Source organism: Lissotriton vulgaris, chromosome 9, assembly GCF_964263255.1.
Source record: "Lissotriton vulgaris chromosome 9, aLisVul1.2, whole genome shotgun sequence".
In the NCBI taxonomy this organism is placed as follows: Eukaryota; Metazoa; Chordata; class Amphibia; order Caudata; family Salamandridae; genus Lissotriton; species Lissotriton vulgaris.
Window position 1 is genome coordinate 920,094,233 of NC_141697.1, and position 19,782 is coordinate 920,114,014.

At 44.8% G+C, this 19,782-nt stretch overlaps 1 protein-coding gene across 1 annotated transcript in view; it reads left to right on the forward strand.

Annotated features, from left to right (window-relative positions):
* BAP1 (BRCA1 associated deubiquitinase 1) overlaps positions 1-19,782 on the forward strand; it is a 270,726-nt gene that overhangs the window by 26,339 nt on the left and 224,605 nt on the right. Inside the window, exons 4-5 of the mRNA XM_086938734.1 lie at positions 419-551; positions 12,700-12,819. Coding sequence (XP_086794860.1) covers positions 419-551; positions 12,700-12,819 — 253 coding nt within the window. The remainder of the gene's footprint in view (positions 1-418; positions 552-12,699; positions 12,820-19,782) is intronic.

The window sequence follows — 19,782 nt, forward strand, 5'->3', positions numbered from 1 at the left end:
CATTCCAACACATGACAAATAAATCAAGTTATGTATTTATAATTGTGATCTCTTGGTGCCTTAAATTGTAGGTAGGTAAATATCAGTTGGTAGTCTATTCTATTTGCACATTCCCTCCCTCCTCACCATTTAATTCTGGTTTCTGCATTCTGGGCTGTACAGTCCCATGCAGTATGCTTGTCTATATACACAACCTGTGTTTGAGATGCCTCTGCTGCACTTAAAGTTTTTTCTGCCAAGTACTGGCCTAATGTTTTACAGCAAGGTCTTCTCTATATGAAATATCTAAAGTAATATAAAATGTTTTGTGTTAGCCATTTACCTGGAAACATTCACAGATGTACTTTAGCTTTATAGTTTATTTTCACAGGATTTTGTCCTCCTGGTTGGCACTTACTTTTTTTTTTTTTTTACGCAGTCCAGTGTATGGTTTCATCTTCCTGTTCAAATGGATCGAAGAACGACGTTCCCGCCGGAAAGTGTCCACACTTGTGGACGAGACATCTGTGATGGATGATGAGATTGTCAATAACATGTTCTTTGCTCACCAGGTATGCTGAATGGGGAGAAGATCTTCGAAGTTTGTGGACTGACCACCCAGTATTTCACAAGTCTCAAGTTGTGTTTGTTGTAAGAGCTTTGGCTGCCCAATGCGATTAGTTCTATTTTGGATCTCCATTTACGGAAATAACAAAAATAACTGTTTTTATTCAGAAGTCCATGAGATGTGCAGTCTTATGTTTTTGTTTCCTCCAGCTGTGATGCTTTCCTGTAGGCTTTTCTATGGTTTCTTAATGCACTAGTTATTTTGCTAGCTGTGTGTAGGGGACTTTTATTCTGTGGCTTGGCTTTGTTTTTCTGAAAGCTGTATCTAGCGCTCTCATCTCTGGCATTAGTCTTGTTCAGTGTTTGCTATGAATGAAAGTGTCTCAAGACTCCGTAGCAATGATTCTCATGCTCCTGCAAAACACTTTTCAGCTACCCAGTCTTGCTTGATGGTTTCTCTGTATTTTTGTTTTAAGTGATTAATTAAGGAAACCAAAAATGAACAATAACAGTACTTTTATTAAAATGGTTGAACTTCAACAGCAATTATAACAACAATGAATCGCCTCGACAAGGGCTTCTAAGCTAGTTCACAAGTACACACTAACAAGCCATGTTCAGTCTCCCAGAATTAAATGTCAACTGCTCCACTTTCAACCATTAGCACTATAAGTTGCAATCCATTCAAAGATCTTACTCTATTAAAGCAGGGTGGAAATGCATGACAAACGAGCGCTCCAATTTCTTTTCCAGAAACCACATTTTAAACTTATACACTTAAAACTCTGAAAGTCACTGTACTTTTTGAAGTCCAATATTTTCATGCACAAGTTTCTTTCACTATGAAACCACTGTGTCAAGATTTGGGATAGCTATTTGGTTGATTCTTCCCTGTTTTTTTTGTTTTTGCTTCAGAGAGCAAACTTTAAAGATAGATCGGTCAGTGGGTTTTGAAGGAGTTCCAATCTTGACAGATTCTGGGAAATGGGGTGGGGAGTTATTAAGGTCTAAAGGAGACATTGAAGGGAAACACTATATTCTTGCCAGTTTGAGAACTCACTGGGGCTACAAATCTGGAAATTAGACCGGTCCGATGAAGTACCCTGCCACAACCTTCGAGTGTTGGTCACAATAGGCACACTAACACCCTCCTAGTAGGGGGAGGAACATTCTTGGTGAAGGAAGGAAGGATGTCTTGCAAGGAAGTATCCATGCGCCTGTGCTTGGTGGATAAGCTCTCCTAGAAGCCTGTTGTTCCAGATTCACTCTAGAAGAGTTGAGTCACAGCTCCTGAAACAATGTACCTATTTCAGAGCTCCACATACAAGAAGCCTAAAGTGTGGAGTGGACACAACTCTAATTGGGCAGTGGGATCACCTCTTTAGTATTCCCCCTCAACAGTCATTCCCAGCTGTCTGTGTAATTCAAATTTGCCATATGTTATATTCAGGTGACCCTCTTCCTCCTTCCGCAATAATAGACTCACTAACATACACTGTTGGCAAGATTCGCTGTGAAATACCATGCTCTGGTAATGGGCTGATATTTTCCCTACCACTGGAGTTAACAACACCACGGGTCCTGCTAATTCAGGGGTGATAGTCAACCGCCTCAATATGAAATTGGACCCTGATGATCCACTGAGCAGTGACGAATTAGCAGGGAAATTAATTATTGGGGGTTTGATGTGCTTGGCAAACAGTCAATTTGCCTTGGAAATCCTGGGTGGAAGGTATACAGAACAATGTTATTCCGGCAGATCATATAATTTTGATTGGAATTAAGTTGATATTCGTAATGAGGACCTATGTGCCCTTCCCATGGCTCCCTGTGAAAGAAGGTTCATCCTGCTGGTGGTGACCCCTTTCCCTCTTTTTTCCTAAAATAATAATTGGGAGAGAATACATCAATACGTAGGCCCATTACCTCACAAGCATACAGAGATATTGCACGTCCAATAGTGAATCGAAAGCAGATCTTCCAGAGTGCTGTATTGTCTGTGAGCATAATTTTTTTTTTAAAGAATTGTCCCAATGCCAAATATGATGTTAGAATGCAAATTGGAAGTGCTTCAATAAGTAGACTCACAAATTGTTTGTGTCCTTTAGAAAAAGGAAATAAAATACTTTTTTATATTTATTTGCATTTTCACAAAATATGGCACTCACAGGATCGCACATATATGCCTAGTGTTCATAGCATCTCTTTGCTTTCATAAACTTAACAGTTAACCAAACTTTAGGACAGTCATATGATATCATTCAAAAGAAACAGTGATATGCATTTTATAACTATAATAGCAGACTCAGCCTTGCGACCCTCCCAAGCGTGTAGCTTCCCAAAATTCAAAATACATTTGTCACAGCATAACATGCCAATAATTTGTTTATACAATTGGGTGGCTTGTATTGATAATACCTTTTGCAAGTGAGACGGTATCTGTATCATCTGATTTGTGCATTTGTACCCATTTCAACATAGGGCTCCAAATGTCTTTGGGTCTGAGTTCTTAAAATAACGAGAGCTGAGTTTGACTATATGTAACCTCACGTAGCCATTCCTTTACTGAGGGGCACACGCTATCCAGCGCCAGCAGGAGTCCCCGTGCCCTGACTTTCCGCCGTTATTCAAGAGGTGCAACCTGGCACCTAGCGGAATTGTTACTTAACCAAAAGCCCCAAGTGCGATCCGGCACTGGCATATATTGATATCAGGAATTAAACCATTTTAGGAAGGCCCATAGCCTATTGACAATTTAGTGGCTGTCAGCCCCCGTTACGGATCTACTGGGCCGTATTACAAATGTGTCATTACCGCTGAACCTTGTTCATCCTTCAAACTAATGCGATATAGGCAAAATATGTGAATAAGCTTAAGACGACAATGAACTATCCCTTGTCCTGAAGATGCTTTATATTGTTGTGAATAGCATCGAAACGTCGTCACTAAAAGCACCATATGCAATATGATTTTATAATATTGTAATGATCAATGGTGTGAAAATGGATATTTAAGTCTGTCATAGTGATTACAAACAAACAGACACATCTTATACCCTGCCTTTGGCCATTCTGTTTTTCGTTGGTGTGTCTTGTGTTCTGTGGGTCATGGCTGTGCCCACTTGTCATTTAATGTTTTGAATCACAATCAACTGAACTTATATAAAAATAAATTCTTGTCCGGCTGGACGAAAGACATACGATCTATTTAAGCGTATGATTATTGTGGTTGTCCATTTTTCCTTCCAAAATAGGGACCACTGTTCTCTAAAACATGTTACTGCCCAAGGTCCCTATGGCATACCTTCTGGGTTTCCCTTGTTTTGTATAATAGTGTCTTGTTCTGCGTCAGGGGGTAGTCTGAATGTGCCCTCTGGGTAGACGTCTGCACATTTATTCATCCCCAACGTGGCGGCCAACTTTACATTTCATTTAGCCTCCAGTGGCGGCATATGGGGGTTCTGCGCCAGCAAGATCGAAGGGGCATATAGAACCTCCAAACCTGCTCTTTTGCGCAGCCCTTCCCAACTCCACCTCAGCGTCTCAACCGGTTCGATTTCATCCCGGAGAGGTTTGTATGGCCGAAACGGTGCAACCTGGACTGAAATTGGAGCTGTTCTGTCTGTCAAGCAAGCCGAGCTGAAGACTTCTGGAATGCCAGAAACCGGTCCTCGGAAGCTTGTTTCCGGTCCAGGGAAGACATGGCTTGGCAGTTCGGGCTGGACTCTTCCCATGAGGCACAGGGTCAGACTGATTTGCATATAGCCATGTCTGAACTGGGGTGGTGGCAGAGTGGGCTAAAGAACGGTGATGGATTAAACCCACATCTTTTGACTGGGTGTGAGTGTTTGATTGATTCAGATGCTCCGTCCATCACCACCCCCTTTTGTACCGCTTTTGGCCGCCATAAGTGTGGCAGGGTATGCTCGGACGTGAGTCCCTTGCTCACTTTGCACTGGATTCAAGAAAGCCGGGCTGAAGACAGCTGGAATGCCAGAAACCGGTCCTCGGAAGCTTGTTTCCGGTCCAGGGAAGACATGGCTTGGCAGTTCGGGCTGGACTGTTCCCATGAGGCACAGGGTCAGACTGATTTGCATATAGCCATGTCTGAACTGGGGTGGCAGAGTGGGCTAAAGAACGGTGATGGATTAAACCCTGATCTTTTGACTGGGTGTGAGTGTTTTATTGATTCAGATGCTCCGTCCATCACCACCCCCTTTTGTACCCCAATCTGCCCTGAGCCATAGGGAGAGTCAGGAGTTCCCATGATACCCTGGCTTGTTTTCCTCCCCACACAATGGGATATCATCAATGAATACATAGGGGCCTATTACGATCACGGGCGAATCGCCACCGCCGGGCCGGTCGTGGTGATCCACCCGCCAAATGTCGCTGTGACATCCCCCTCCACAGTAGTATGGCGAGGGTCTTTCCGTCCGCCGCTTTTCCGCCGGTCGGATTGCCAGCAGGGCGGAAAAGGCAGATAATATGGTGGTGTTGCCTTGCAGGCACCGCCATCCATATTATGATTAGGGCTTCCGGTTTTCTGTTTAAACAGATTTTTACATATAAATACACACGGAAATCTATATTTCCTTTGTTTGTATGTATATGTAAAAACAGCAAAATACTAGCAAATTATGCCGCATACAACCACAAAGGTACATGTATTTCCCCTGTGTATGTGCCCTCAGGGGACAGATAAATGGCGGCTTCACAGTGTCCCTACAAATAGAAGAGAGATAAAAGCCCTCGAGAAAGCTGCTTCTGACAGTCTGTCCCGCTGCAGCCTTTAGCTCCTCTCCCCTTCGGTTTGAACTGGCAGCACCAGAGTCCGAAATCGGATCCTCTGTCCTCCTCCTTCATATGGGTGGGGGGTCTTGTGGTGTTCTTTTCACTTTGGGATGGTTGTTTAACAAGCAAATGGTCTTTTAAAGACATATGAAATACTCTGGTGCGACTGTGTGTGTGCCTGGGATGCTGTCTCAGCCCGGGCTGCCACACACCAATGAAATCAGCCGTACTACCCCATTCTCCAACTAATCTCTGTGATTGAAGGATAAGTCTTCACTTGTGCACCCACATGGCTTCAGAGGATGCCTGCTGCATGCCCTTCCCGGGTTCCCGGCTGCCATTTATTTATGTAATTGAATTTTATACAGTGTGAACTTTACCCGAAGGTGTCGGGGCGTGTTACAAAAGGACCATTTCCCAACGTGCTATTTATTGATTCATACAAAAAAAATCAGTGTGTAACACAAGCCCTCACAGCCCCCGTGGGGTGGAGGGGCCTCCAAGCTCCGGGGGGCCCCCTCAGCACCGGACTTCGGCCGAGTGCGCTCAATCCTGCATGCGTGTGAGTGTGTAGCATCTTTGACTGCTTGGGAGTTGTACTCCCTGTATGTGTTCTCTGCTGTCTCCGGATGGTGGGAAGCACATCTGTTTGTTGGGAAGTTGTAGTCACTGAATGTGCCTTCTGCTGCCTGGGTTGGTGGGAAGCACACCCCTCTGCTGGTTACGTGCACTCACTGAATGCGCTCTCTGCTGCATGCAGGTGTGTGAGTAGCATCTATGGCTGCTAAGGAGTTGTACTCACTGTATGTGTTCTCTGCTGTCTCCGGCTGGTGTTATGTTATGTTATGTTATCCCTTTGTTAAAGCGCAAACAGCTGCCCCAGCAACGGAGCGTCCCGGCGCTGACCTAACCAGTACCTGAGGAGTGGGTGGGATAACCAGAAGCACATATGTCTGTTGAGGAGTTGTAATCACTGAATGTGCCTTTTGCTGTCTGGAAAGGGATGGGAAGCGCACCTTTCTGCTGGGGTTGTACTCACTGAAAGTACTCTCTGCGGCCTGCTATAGGCGAGTTTAGGTAGTCACTGACTGCATTCTGCTGTGGTCACTGAAAGTGCTCCAGATGAGCTGAGGTAGACACTGGTAGTGGTGGCCTTTGGCCAGTGAATGTACTTGCTGTTGCCTGCTCCCGAAGAGCTTGTGTAGTCATTGACAGCATTGTTACTTGGTCACTGAGATTGCTCTATATAAGCTCAGCTGGGCATTGGATACTGAAAGTGCTCTCTATGGTCTACTCTAGACAAGCTTCAGTAGACACTGAGGGTTTTAGGTCTTGTTCACTGAAAGTGCTCTTACTTCCTGCTCCAAGTGAGTTCAGATGGATACTGGTATTGGTCACTGAATGTGCTCCCTGTTTCCTGCTGTAGAAAAGCTTAGGAAAGCACTAACATTGTTGTGCCTTGGTCACTGAAAACGTTCTAGATCTCCTCATATGGACACTGGAGGTGGTGGACATTGGTCAATAAATGTACTTGCTGCTGCCTTCACCCGAAGAGCTTAGGTAACATCATTGTTCCTATGAGCTCAAGTGCACAGTGGCAGTGGCGTGTATTGGACACTGAATGTGCTCTCTGTTGTCTACTCTAGACAAGCTTCGGTAAGACTGAGGGTTTTAGGTCGTGTTTACTGAAAGTGCTCTTGCTACCTGCTCTAGATGAGTTCAGGTGGACACTGGCATTGGTCATTTAAATAAATGTGGAAAAATACTAGCTGTAGGGTCGTCTTTTGCTTGTGGCAAAAATAAATGTGGATAAATACAGAAAAAATGCCCAAAAAATAAATATGAATAAATGCAGACGGAAATGACAAAAAAATAAATACCATAAAACCGGGAGCCCTAATTAGGATGCATGCGGAAATAGTCCTTTCCATGGCGGAGATGCCGCCATGGAAAGGCATGCGGTCTTTGATATATGGGGGGCCGTTGCTGCCCCCCCCCGGATGTTGTGGGGGTGCACTTGGGGGGGGTGCCTATGGTTCCCCCCTTCATTGGCATACACATGGTGGCAGGCACTGCGCGCTGCCTGTCACGTTGTACATGCCAATGCACAACATGCATTTTGTGCATTGTGGTTGGTGCTGCTGACTGCACCGCCCACCACAATGCATAATATGCAGGATGTCACCGCCAGGATGGAGGGCGCATCCTAATTGGCAGAGCGGGACCACCATACCTCTTGCGGTCGGTCCCGTTTACCGTTACGGTGGCAGGTAGACAATGTCCGCTTGCCATCATAAAGGGCCCCATAGTTTTAAAGAAAGCTATCGTGAGCCGGAGGGGGAGATTTATGAATACATTTAAAAACTTGGGAGGACAATCATGTAAGCAATAGTTATGCGCCCAGCCAGAGAGAGCGAGAGACCGGTCCAGATCTTGTTTTTGTTTTTTAGCCAAGTCATTGCCCTGCCGTAGTTTTCGTTCCAGAGTTCCTGTGTAGTTTGGCAAATCCAAATCCCTAGGTAGCGGACTGGACCGGTAGCCCATTGGAGAGGATAATCTAAGGATAGGGCAAGGTGCTAGAAGTTAGTGGAAAAAGAACTGCTACAGACCAATTGATCCGAATGCCAGACTGCCACCCAAATTTTAGGATCTCACGTATTGCTGGATTGAGGTTTGCAGCAGGCTTGTTGATATAAAGGGTGATGTCATCCGCATACAGCGAGACAAATATGCCGCAACCGGAAAATCCTAGACCTCTTGTAGCATGGAGCTGTTGGAGCGCCGCCGCTAGCAGTTCCATGGCGATTGTAAAAAGCATTGGGGTTGGGGGACAGCCCTGGCTCGTGCCCCGGGTAATGGACAATGGTGTCAAAATCAGACCGTTTAACCTAAGTCTTGCAGTAGGTGAGGCATAAAGTAATTTTAACTGGCATATGAAGGTTGGGCTTAATCCCAGTCTGGTAAGTATCGTGAATAAATATTTTAATAAATGTTTTAATAATGAAGTGTTGTGAAAAATGTACATAGGTTATGTCATGTAGACCTGCCCGGAATAATGCCGGATTGGTCTGGCCTGGCGATCAAGGGCAACACCGGTTGTAACCGGTTGGCTAACAGTTTAGCCTAAATTTTGTGTCTATATTTAACAATGAGAGGGGACGATATGAATCTCTGTCATTGGGAGATTTCCCAGGTTTTAGCAGGGACAATATCATAGCTTCTCTCATTGTGGTTGGGAAAAATCCCAATTTCTGTGCCTCCTCCTATAGATGCAAGAGCTAGGGTTCTAGCAAGTCGGCATATGTCTTATAGAAGTCCGCTGTTAGCCCGTCTGAGCCAGGTGCCTTGACTAAGGGAAGGCTTTTTATTACCTGGGTGATGTCCTCCACCCCAAAGGGCTCGTCCAAATAGGCTCTCCATCCGCCGCTCAACCAAAAGAGTTCGAGAGAATCTAAATATGACTGTAATTCCTCAGGAGTAGTCTGAGAGGAGGATTTGTAGAGTGCTGAGTAGCGGTTTGTAAATTGTTCCTATACTTCCTGGGGTCCTCTAACCAACTCACTATTATCGTTGAGGATTTCTATGATAAATAGTTCTGTGTTTGGTGTGCGTAGGGTATTGGCCAAGGTTCTACCTGGTCTGACTCCCTGGCCATATCTGCGTGCTTGAGCAGATTTCCCTTCCCAGCCGGCTTCCTTTTCGGATTCTGATATTTTTGCTCTTATGTCACTCAAACTTTGTGTATTCCCAGTGGTATAATATTGTGACCTCAGTTCTCTAATGTTTGTCTCTAGCTTGCTAAGTGTTTGTCTGATGGATCTTAGTATCCATGCCTGCCTCAAGATGCATTTCCCCCTGATCACGACTTTAAAAGCTTTCCATAGCGTAGCCTGTGTCTGTAGAGAGCCAACGTTAATGGAGAGATATTCTGTTATGTCACCGCTGATCTCTCTAAATAGGGTGCCTGTGAAGGTGTGTGTTGGTAGCTTCCAACAGGCTGGTTTTGATGGGTCGTCTGGAATAGTCGGTGTTGGCTGGACTGGGGCATGGTCCGAAAGTGTCCTAGGTAGATGTTGTATGGTTGTGGTCCAAGCTGCTGCATCTGGGGAGATCAGTCAGAAGTCATGTCGAGACCATGAGTTATATTGAGCTGTGATGCAAGTTCCTTCATATATTGTAGAATAACACTTCCTTCATATATCAGTCGCCTCAGTGATGATGTAATTTATAGCTGCACTTGATCTTTGATGCAGTTTGCTGGATCCTCCCTTCCTATCTAGGGTTTTGTCTACTACTGTGTTGAAGTCTCCCCCGTATTGTGGTCATAGCCTCTTGTTTGTATTTTTGCCCAGACATCTTGAAAGAACTCGGGCTTGTCCATATTTGGACCATACATCGCTGCCAGCGTGACATACACCTTTGCCAAGTTTCCCTCCTAAGATCACGTATCTTCCTACCAGATCGACCTGTGACGTAGTCTTCTTCCAATTCACACCACGCCTGATCAGTATGGATACCCCTCTGGCATTATTAGAAAAAATAGAGAAATAAATGGCACCCCAGCGTCTGTTGTGTAACTTGGTGTGTGAAGTGTTGTGCTGATGCATTTCTTGCATGAAACCAATATCAATGTTGTGCCTAACCAAATATGATTGAACAAGTCGAGCTTTCCGAAAGTTATTTACACCCCTGATGTTCCATGTGAGGAACTTGTATTCTGTCATCTCAAATTGTTGTTAATTTTACCCATATTAGAGAAATGGCTTGGTTTGGGACTTTCCCTGGGTATCTGCAATTGTGTGAGCCTGCTACACCCTGGTGTGATCTTGACCGGGCTAGATGTTGATGGCTTTGGCTATGTCGCAGTCTGCTGTTTCTACCATTTAAATGACCTGCAGTAGAGTTGTCCTGTCTAACCTTATTAACTTCTCATTTCCTCCCCCCAGCCATTCCATTCCCCCAATTAGGTTGAGAATTGTACCCGACCCCAAAATACAAACTGTAGCTCGAGTCCCAGACTTGTGCCAGGCTACTAGTACTTGGAGATCTCCCTAGGGGCATGGTTTAACCACGATTTATCCCTGCATGGTGGCCGCATTTAACAGGTGAGAACGTCCTTCTAATAGATTGTTTAAGAGAAGGAGGCCGTAAACAACAACAATATTACTTTAAGATAGATTATGAAATCTGGCCTCTGCAACACAGTTAAGATAAAGAATACCTGGCAGTACGACCCATAACAATCTATCTCTGAGACCTGCTACAAGAGTGTCTATGGAGGGTGAGTTTGCTACATTTTTGGACTTTTGGATGCGCAGATTTGGTGTCTGTGATGTGGTGGACCGACCCTAATGATTAATCTTTAATTTGGCCGGGTATAGTAGAGCATATGGTATTTTTGCATCTCGAAGCAACCTTTTAACTGGCACAAATTCACGTCTGGCTGCCTGGACTCCTGGGGTAAAGTCAGGGTAGATGGAAATGTTGTTGGCCTTATGGTTGATGTTTCCTCTCACTCTGGCCAGCCAGAGGATGGCATCGCGGTCGCGATACTTCGGTATACATGCTAAAATTGGGCTCAGCGTGGATCCCACCGGGGGTTTGGGCCCCAGTGTGCGGTGGGCTCTCTCAACTATAGTGCTGATAGGTCAGGATCGAATAGTTTGTGCTTCAGGTCTTCCACGTACGTTCCCATCTTCTCAATCGCTGTTGTTTCTGGTATACCCGTGATACGTAGGTTATTTCGGCAAGAGCAGGCCTCTAAATCTTAATGTATGGCCTTGATAATGTTAAGCACTCTGTCCATACTAAGCAATTGTTCCTTTGTTTTGTACCTGAAATTCGTGATGCTCGGAAGCGCCATTATCTTGTGCATGCAGGCGCTCCTCATGGGAGTCCACTTGCCTCTTAACCTGGTCCAGCCTCGTATTCAGCATTTCCAATTTATGATCAATAGTCTTTAGGCTGGCTTTCATATCAAGTGCTAGTTTCATTATCCGTGCCCACATCATCATCTTCGTGCCGGTCTCCCTTGCACGGTATGTGCCCAAAGTTTGATGCTGCCCGCAGCCAAATGTGATGTTTTAGCAGCGCGCTGGCAGCTCCGCCGCACCCGGCAGCCCCACTCCGCTGTATCAGCCGCTGGCAGAGATCTAAGCCGCATAGAACGCCTTGTGCAGCTACCACAGACCTCGAGTCCGGGGCCGCCGCTTCTCCACTTTCACCTTTGAATTTTACGTCTCAGGGGGCTTCTTGGCGTGTATATATTTACCACCTTTTGGTAGCCTCCACCTCTCGCCTCTTTTAGCTTGCAGTATACAGGCGACTGCAACCGCCCTTAAAGGCAGGATGTTGTTGCGGCTGGCAGAGCCCTCTCAACGAGCGGCCATTACGCTGCTCGGCAAGCCATGCCCCCCCCACCTCAGTGTCATTTTTCTGTCTGTACTTTTAGATGAAGCTGGGATTTTGGTAAAATGAATATCTTTTGATAGTGCTGCCAATTGTGTAGGCAAGATTCAATCTAGTTATCACATCTCTTGCATGACTTTCGTGGTGTAAAGCAGTTTGATGTTCCAGTACCTGTCAGGGAAAACTCTGTATTCATTATGAGCTACTTTTTGTTCATTCTTATCAAGTTCCCTATTTTTCTTAGTTGTTGTAATTGCTATTCTAAAGATATACTGACAGGCATATGTTAATATTGTCTACCGGTATTTTGCTGTGACTTAGTCTATTAAACCCAAAATGCATATTTCTCCTCATTTTTTTGTAAACAATAAACATATTCTTCCTCTGCAAAACACTATTAATTAACTATAGCACACTTAAGTTTCACAACGGTACATTATATACATTGGTCAAAAGCGAAGCTCTGTAGTCGCACATTCTATGTGTCTTGGGAGTCGGAGGGTGGAGTGCTCCAGGTATGAAACAAGTTTTCATTTATCAGATGTACAATAGTTTTGTGTTACCAGGTTTATGCAGATTGAAAAACCAATTTTTGTTCTGCAGTTGTGCTGGAGTGCATTTGTTCCTGTGGATATTGTTGTAAGTCTGTGTTCAGTTTTGATAGACTTTTAGTTGTGAGATTCATGGAGATGCATGTGTGCTGGCTGAGAAAAATAATTTTGTTCACATTAAGTTGGAAAGGGTCTTTAAGCATCAGCTACCCATGGATGAACAAGGGCCGCATATCTTTTCATGATGTTTGATGCAGAGAAGATTCATGGTTCCAACCTCTGCTTGGAATGGTTGATAGTTAATTCGCACCCCATCTGTGTCTTTACATGATTTTGTCACTTAATTTACATATATTTACATGTTTTGAGACATAGTAAAGTCATCTTTTCTCCTTTTCCAGTTAATTCCAAACTCTTGTGCTACACATGCGCTTTTGAGTGTGCTTTTGAACTGTGGTGGTGTGGACCTTGGTTATACTTTGGCCCGAATGAAGGAGTTCACCAAGGGATTCAGTCCAGAGGTAAGGTCTTAATGGGCAAGGTCACTGCAAAGGTTAGATTTTTCCAAGTTACATTAAGATACACTTCCTACTACATACTATGGCTGGATGTTAAAATCTGTGTACAGGGGGGTGGTTATGCTCGCTCACACGCTGTGAAGAAGCAGCATGAAGAAGTTGGTAGACTGTGTGGACAGCTGTGCATCCTGTCTGATCAGCTGTTTCTGTTGATGTCGCTCCCAGGGTTTAGAAACTGGCATGTTGTGAAAATCTGAGAGGCTCCCAATTACTGCTGCCTGAGACTTCTTCCTGTGTTGGTGCTTACAATTGGTTTGCACGTATATATCGTGCTATGATGGTGATGCCTTCTGTGACAAATCATTGCATGTCACACACAATGGTGGTTCCCTGCAACACGGAAGGACTCTCTCTCCTCTGAGTAGTCTTTCAGCCAGGTTTCGGAGACCATTTAGTAGTGTCATCCATATCAAAATTCTGATCTTTAATTCCCATTCAACCCAAATAGCTACCCTGCAACAACTGCATGAAACCTGTACTTCCTGTTCAGCAACAGTTTCTGGTATGCATCCTACAACAATACTCCACTTAGGAGGCATTACCAGTGATGATGTACCAGTTCATATTTATTTGAATATTTGTTGCCCCTCTCGCTTCAGTTTGGACAACCAGTAAACATACCCTGGAAGATGATCCGTCTTGTAAGCCAATAGGGTTACAACATGTGAAGGTGGCATGCAACTTGGTTGTACTTTGGATTTATGTCCGAGGCCCCAGCTCTAGTTAAGTACCTATCCAGTACCTTGTAGTAACCTTGATATTCTGAAGCACCAGCTTGGAGGGTAGTTACCAACCAAGGCCTCTTCTACCCTTCATCTCTGAAACTAGGAAGAAGTATGGGAGCACAAAGAAGCCCTGATGCTGTTCTCTTTCTGTAATACTAGTAGCTGGACTGCCCATACAGGAGAGGGACTGCTCTGACCACATGGTTCTGTTGACATACCTGAGTGGACAGTAACAAAACAAGAGAACCTGCCCTAGGATCCATGAGGAACTTTAGCATGGCTGGTTGTGACCAAATCAGTGAAGTCAAATCTGAATCTATATTTAGGGAGGGAAAAGGTTCTGTCTACTGTATAAAACAAATAGGCTTCCTGGTGAGCTTGCACAGATCTTTGAACCTACCCTACACTCTGGTAGTGTGTCCTTGTGACTGTAACACAATGTTGGACATTGTGTGTAATGAAGTTCTTAAACCTTTTATTTTGCCTTATGCTGTATTGACAGTTTTTGAACTTTAGGGAAACTTTATGAATGTCCTTCTCTCACCTTTAATTCGAAGGATATATCAGGGATGTTTTCTGTGGGCCTGTTACGTAGTACTCAGTACAATCATGATACTTTTATTTCCTGAGTTATCGCTATTGAAAGGTCCATAAATCGTGACCATAAACTAGGTTGCCTCTTTATTCTCTGTTGGTGCCAGCAATTTCAGTGAGTAACCAAACCCCCAATACTCTTCTGGAATCATGACCCTGAGTAGCCCCCTAACCCATCTAAAACTTGTGGCAGCAGGGTCGTATCCCATTTTTCCAGCTACATTTTGAAATGAATCCATTTTTGGGCCGATTACAAGGTTGCTGGACTGGTAAAAGAAAGTGGAAAAGTATGTCAATGTTTCCTCTGAATTTGGGGGTGGATTTAACGCAGGAAAATATGTATTCCATTTCTCAGTTAAATTAAGATTGGTTAGTTTGCGAGATTTTAAGAAGTGATGCATTTGAGCAGCAACCCTACCAGATGTGTAGAATTTTCGTAATCGTTTATCTTCAATGGCTCCACCTTCTTAGTCTGTTATTAGATGGGAATTCTTAGCCTTAAGAAGTTTTAAAAGTCATGCCTGTATAACCCGATCATTGACCTCCAACCCCCCAGCAAACCTAGCTATAGACTTAGTTGAGAACAGGACTATAATGCTGCGCTTATTAAGGAGATCTGGACTAAAATGTGGACGAGTTGCACAGGTATCCATCTGTTTACAGCATAAAGGGAATCGTTACTTAACCTCATAGATGCTCGTAAACATCCCTCCCCAGTGCTGCGCTGTCCATTGGAACTAGTGCTGAATGGACGTCCAATGGTCGTGCGCAGCACTGGGGAGGTAGTGCTGCCGTCGGCCAATGCACCGAGGCAGCACTTAAGGGGTTAAAAAAAAAATAGCAAAAAAATTGGTTTCGCCTTTGGTATATATTGGCCTTGCCAATGTTTTTTTACCAATGTTCTGCAGCATGGGTAAAGAGAGGACAAAAGTGCTGTTGTCTAATTTTATAGGCTGTCCTGTGCAGCCGTGCATGCAGCCTGCCTACAAAATTACACCAGCACCATTTTTCCAATTTTTAGTGTACTAAAGCTTTTTTCCCTGCAAAGGGGATGGGGAAAGGACTAAGGAGGGTGTGGGTGGAGTTGAAAGGAGGAGGGGCACACGTGGGTAAGCAACATGGAGGATGGTGGGAGAAGCATACTGGTTAGAGTCAACTTGAAGCACAGAACGGATCGAAAAGAGCAATGTGGCTGATAGAAAAGCACACAGGTGTGCTAGTAGCACTAGCTCAGTGCGAAGAGAGACAGCTGGAAAACACATTGCCTCATGGAGTTCTCAAGCAAATTGAAGAAAGTAGTTCTCTAAAAGTGAATAGTGGAAGGATACAAGTAAAGAGGTTATGCAAGGTGGACATGGCAAGGTGTTGAATAAGAATCAAACAAATGAGTGGCAGTAGTGCCAACCAATGGTAAGCATTTTTCGTGCTTTAGGCTCACTGTAAGATTTCTGGTAGGCTGAAACCTAAAAGTGACGAGGTGGTACTTGACCCCTATCCCGATTGAAAGCCATGTTAGGGAGTTCAGACTCATGCTGGAAGGTTTCTGGTGAGAGATGCACCCTGGTGCCCATGTGTGGTACTGACAGTACATGCCTCCAGTCATATTGGAAGGAAATGCCATCCCATATCAAGGTAATATCTGGTGACCCTGCCCCTGCACCTTACAGCCTTGTTGCAAGGGGGCGATAGGGAAGACCTTACTTACAATTTTACTACACCAAAAGGTAGAGTACTCCCACTTTTGCTGCTTGCAGCTAGGTTAGCAATTGCACATTCCAGTAGGCTCCAGTTGTGGGAGCTGAAATAAAGAATATAGAAATAATACCACAAATCCAACTCTGTCAGCACATAAGAAGAGCAGAATTTATTTGAGACCAACAAGATAATGCACATACGTGCAGCACATGTCTGAACTGGGGTGGCAGAGTGAGCTAAAGAACGGTGATGGATTAAACCCAGATCTTTTGACTGGGTGTGAGTGTTTGATTGATTCAGATGCTCCGTCCATCACCACCCCCTTTTGTACCGCTTTTGGCCGCCATAAGTGTGGCAGGGTATGCTCAGACGTGAGTCCCTTGCTCACTTTGCCACTGGATTCAAGCAAGCCAGGCTGAAGACGGCTGAAATGCCTGAAACCGGCCTCGGAAGCTTGTTTCCGGTCCAGGGAAGACATGGCTTGCTGTTCCCAGGAGGCACTGGGTCAGACTGATTTGCATATAGCCATGTCTGAACTGGGGTGGCAGAGTGGGCTAAAGAACGGTGATGGATTAACCCCAGATCTTTTGACTGGGTGTGAGTGTTTGATTGATTCAGATGCTCCGTCCATCACCACCCCCTTTTGTACCGCTTTTGGCCGCCATAAGTGTGGCAGGGTATGCTCATACGTGAGTCCCTTCCTTGCTCACTTTGCCACTGGATTTAAGTAAGTCGGGCTGAAGACGGCTGGAATGCCAGAAACCGGTCCTCGGAAGCTTGTTTCCGGTCCAGGGAAGACATGGCTTGGCAGTTCAGGCTGGACTATTCCCATGAGACACTGGGTCAGACTGATTTGCATATAGCCATGTCTGAACTGGGGTGGCAGAGTGTGCTAAAGAACGGTGATGGATTAAACCCAGATCTTTTGACTGGGTGTGAGTGTTTGATTGATTCAGATGCTCCGTCCATCACCACCCCCTTTTGTACCGCTTTTGGCCGCCATAAGTGTGGCAGGGTATGCTCAGACGTGAGTCCCTTGCTCACTTTGCCACTGGATTCAAGCAAGCCGGGCTGAAGACGGCTGGAATGCCAGAAACCGGTCCTCGGAAGCTTGTTTCCGGTCCAGGGAAGACATGGCTTGGCAGTTCGGGCTGGACTGTTCCCATGAGGCACTGGGTCAGACTGATTTGCATATAGCCATGTCTGAACTGGGGTGGCAGAGTGGACTAAAGAACGGTGATGGATTAAACCCAGATCTTTTGACTGGGTGTGAGTGTTTGATTCAGATGCTCCGTCCATCACCACCCCCTTTTGTACCGCACGTAGATAGTTGGCATAGCCGCTGAGTGTCCGAAGATGTGACGGTTCTACCAGCTTTTATTGACAAAAACCACAAAGGTAACCGCGTCATAATGCACATAGCACAAATTAATCATATGAATATTTGTCCAATCAAGAAAGGCCTAGACTGCGTTATACCATTTATGGTCCGAGTGGGGGTTGGGAGCACACTGCCTCTTCCCAGCACAGTTCCCCCCCCCCTTTGCATCCTGGTAAATGCAGTACACAGTTCAAACTTACTTCAAAAATAGCTGGAGTTTTTCACCAAAGTTGGTGCAGACATTGCTGTATATCTCTAGACACGTGTTTCTGGGGCGAACTGTGCTGGGACTGTGAGGCAGTGTGCTCCCAACCCCCTTTCCATTTATGGTCTGAGATATACTGTAGTTGACCACGTGTCTCGAGTACGTGGCAGTCTTGGGACTTTCCACTGTAATGCAGTGTATTAGCCTTGGATCTTTTCCATGTATTAATTTGCAGTATCATAGCACGTACCAGAAATATTTCTAAAGGCGATCTGCTGAAATACGTGCGGCTAAGCTAGCATCCTGCTCTGTTCTTCTATCTTCTTGGGCAAGCCTTGCATTACAAAAGCAGCTTTACTTGTAAGTCATAGAAAATAACAAGAATATATAATGTTTTCCATGTCAACTTAACAGGGCCTGGAGCCTTAAGCATTTGGTATCACTAATAAAAGATGGTTTCCACACTACCCCACCCGATACCAAATCAATAATTTGCATGCTGTCTCAGTATCATCTCTTGTCCTTCATAGCTTGGATCTTCCCCATGTTTGTAATGTTCATCCCTCCTACATTTTGGCACACGTTAGGCACAGCTGGCAGCAAAAACTGTGCAGCATGCAGAACAAACCTGGATCTTTATGCACATGGTAAGCAATGCCATAATAACTATAATCATCACCTCCAAAATCCATGATCCCCAGCTTCCTAGCCATAGTATTACGTTTTCCCACATGCTTCCTGTGTGTATGTTGTGTGGTTCGCATTGTCTAAATTGCGGCTGTTGTCAGGTATGTACCAACAGCACACCTGGTGGATGACGTGGCATACTTCACCCTCCTTGACCAGGATGATGTCTAACGCAACCCTGTTCTGTATCACTACAGCCCTCCTGGACAAAAGTTCATCAGTGATGTTTCCTAGGGCTGCTGCTGTTGAATCTGCTAGATCCTCAATCATCCTTGCTAGCGTGTGTATCCTTATTGTGGTGTATATTATTCCTGTACCAGGCACCATTACCCCGAATCCTGTTATTAGGCCATCCTCCCATTCTGCTGGCCAATGCCCTTGGTGCTCATTCTGTACTAGGTCAGTGAAATGTGTCATTCGGGGCAGGATGGAGGCAAGGTAGCAACTGCCATACCATCCCGGTGGCAAATAGAAGTATCCCCATTAACCACAGACAAAGAATAGTGCCTTGTAACCCACTAGTGCGGGTGAGGACCGCTGGTCACTTTTCCTAATGCGGGATAGTCTTGTTATGTATGTGCAGTTACTTTCACCAACAAAATTGGTGTAATTTCTGAATTTCCTCCTTCATCTGAAAGTCCTAGGACTTCAGCTGTTCTTTTCTCACATTCCCTTAATCCTTGATCACCCTTTGTTAATTCTGCAATGGTACACCCGAAGCTGCATTTCTTCCATTCTTCCTTTCCTTTGACTAGTTGTGATATTGTGCATGGTTGTTTAGATGGCACTCTGTGTCTTAGGGCTTGCTGTTGCCTGCCCTGTAACTATCTAGCCCTTCCTAGGAGGTGCAAAAGCTATGGACATGTTATGCTGCCTGAAGAGCATGTCTCACATTAGGACACAATCCACATATTTTAGAAAAAGGGTATCACATAGTAACTCATGCTCTTTTCAGTGTCTGTTGGCAAGTGTGTGCAAACATAACATCCAGATATGTTCATAATGCGCACATACATTTTTAACATTTCTACGTATTGATTTCCTTGGTATTCATGCCATAATTCCTGTTCCCCCTTCTCCTGTAATGTCAACCTCCCCCAAAATGTCTTGTTCGGTCATGTTCATTTTTCTCTCGCCATAAGTTACATTTGAATCATTCCCATCCCTCACCTGACCATTAAGAAAGGGTATTTCAAGATCTTTTGCATATGTTAACAATGCAGTCACTATTATTCCTGGAACTGGAGATAATATTGCCATCAGCATGGCTGGCTACTTTCTTTCCTCTTTCTTTGTTCTTGGCATCTTCCTAAGTGTTTAAGCAAATGTTCTTTATGTCCAAAGTCATTTCCCTAACCTTTTCCTTCTCTCTTGCTGGAAAAATCCGAAAATGTATTGTTCTTCCACTAGGGCCTATGTTTTCCCCCTTTCATCTGCGTAAATGCAACTCCTAGTTCAGTTGACATCCTTTGAGATGAGAGCCAATTCCGTGAATGACTCACTAGTATTTCAAGGCGAAGTTCCGGAATGTGTGGAGTTGGTGGCTGATAGCTGACTGTTGGAAATTAGAGATCTTGCAGAGTTAGACTTTTGCAGGCCACTCAATAGTGGAGGGTTTG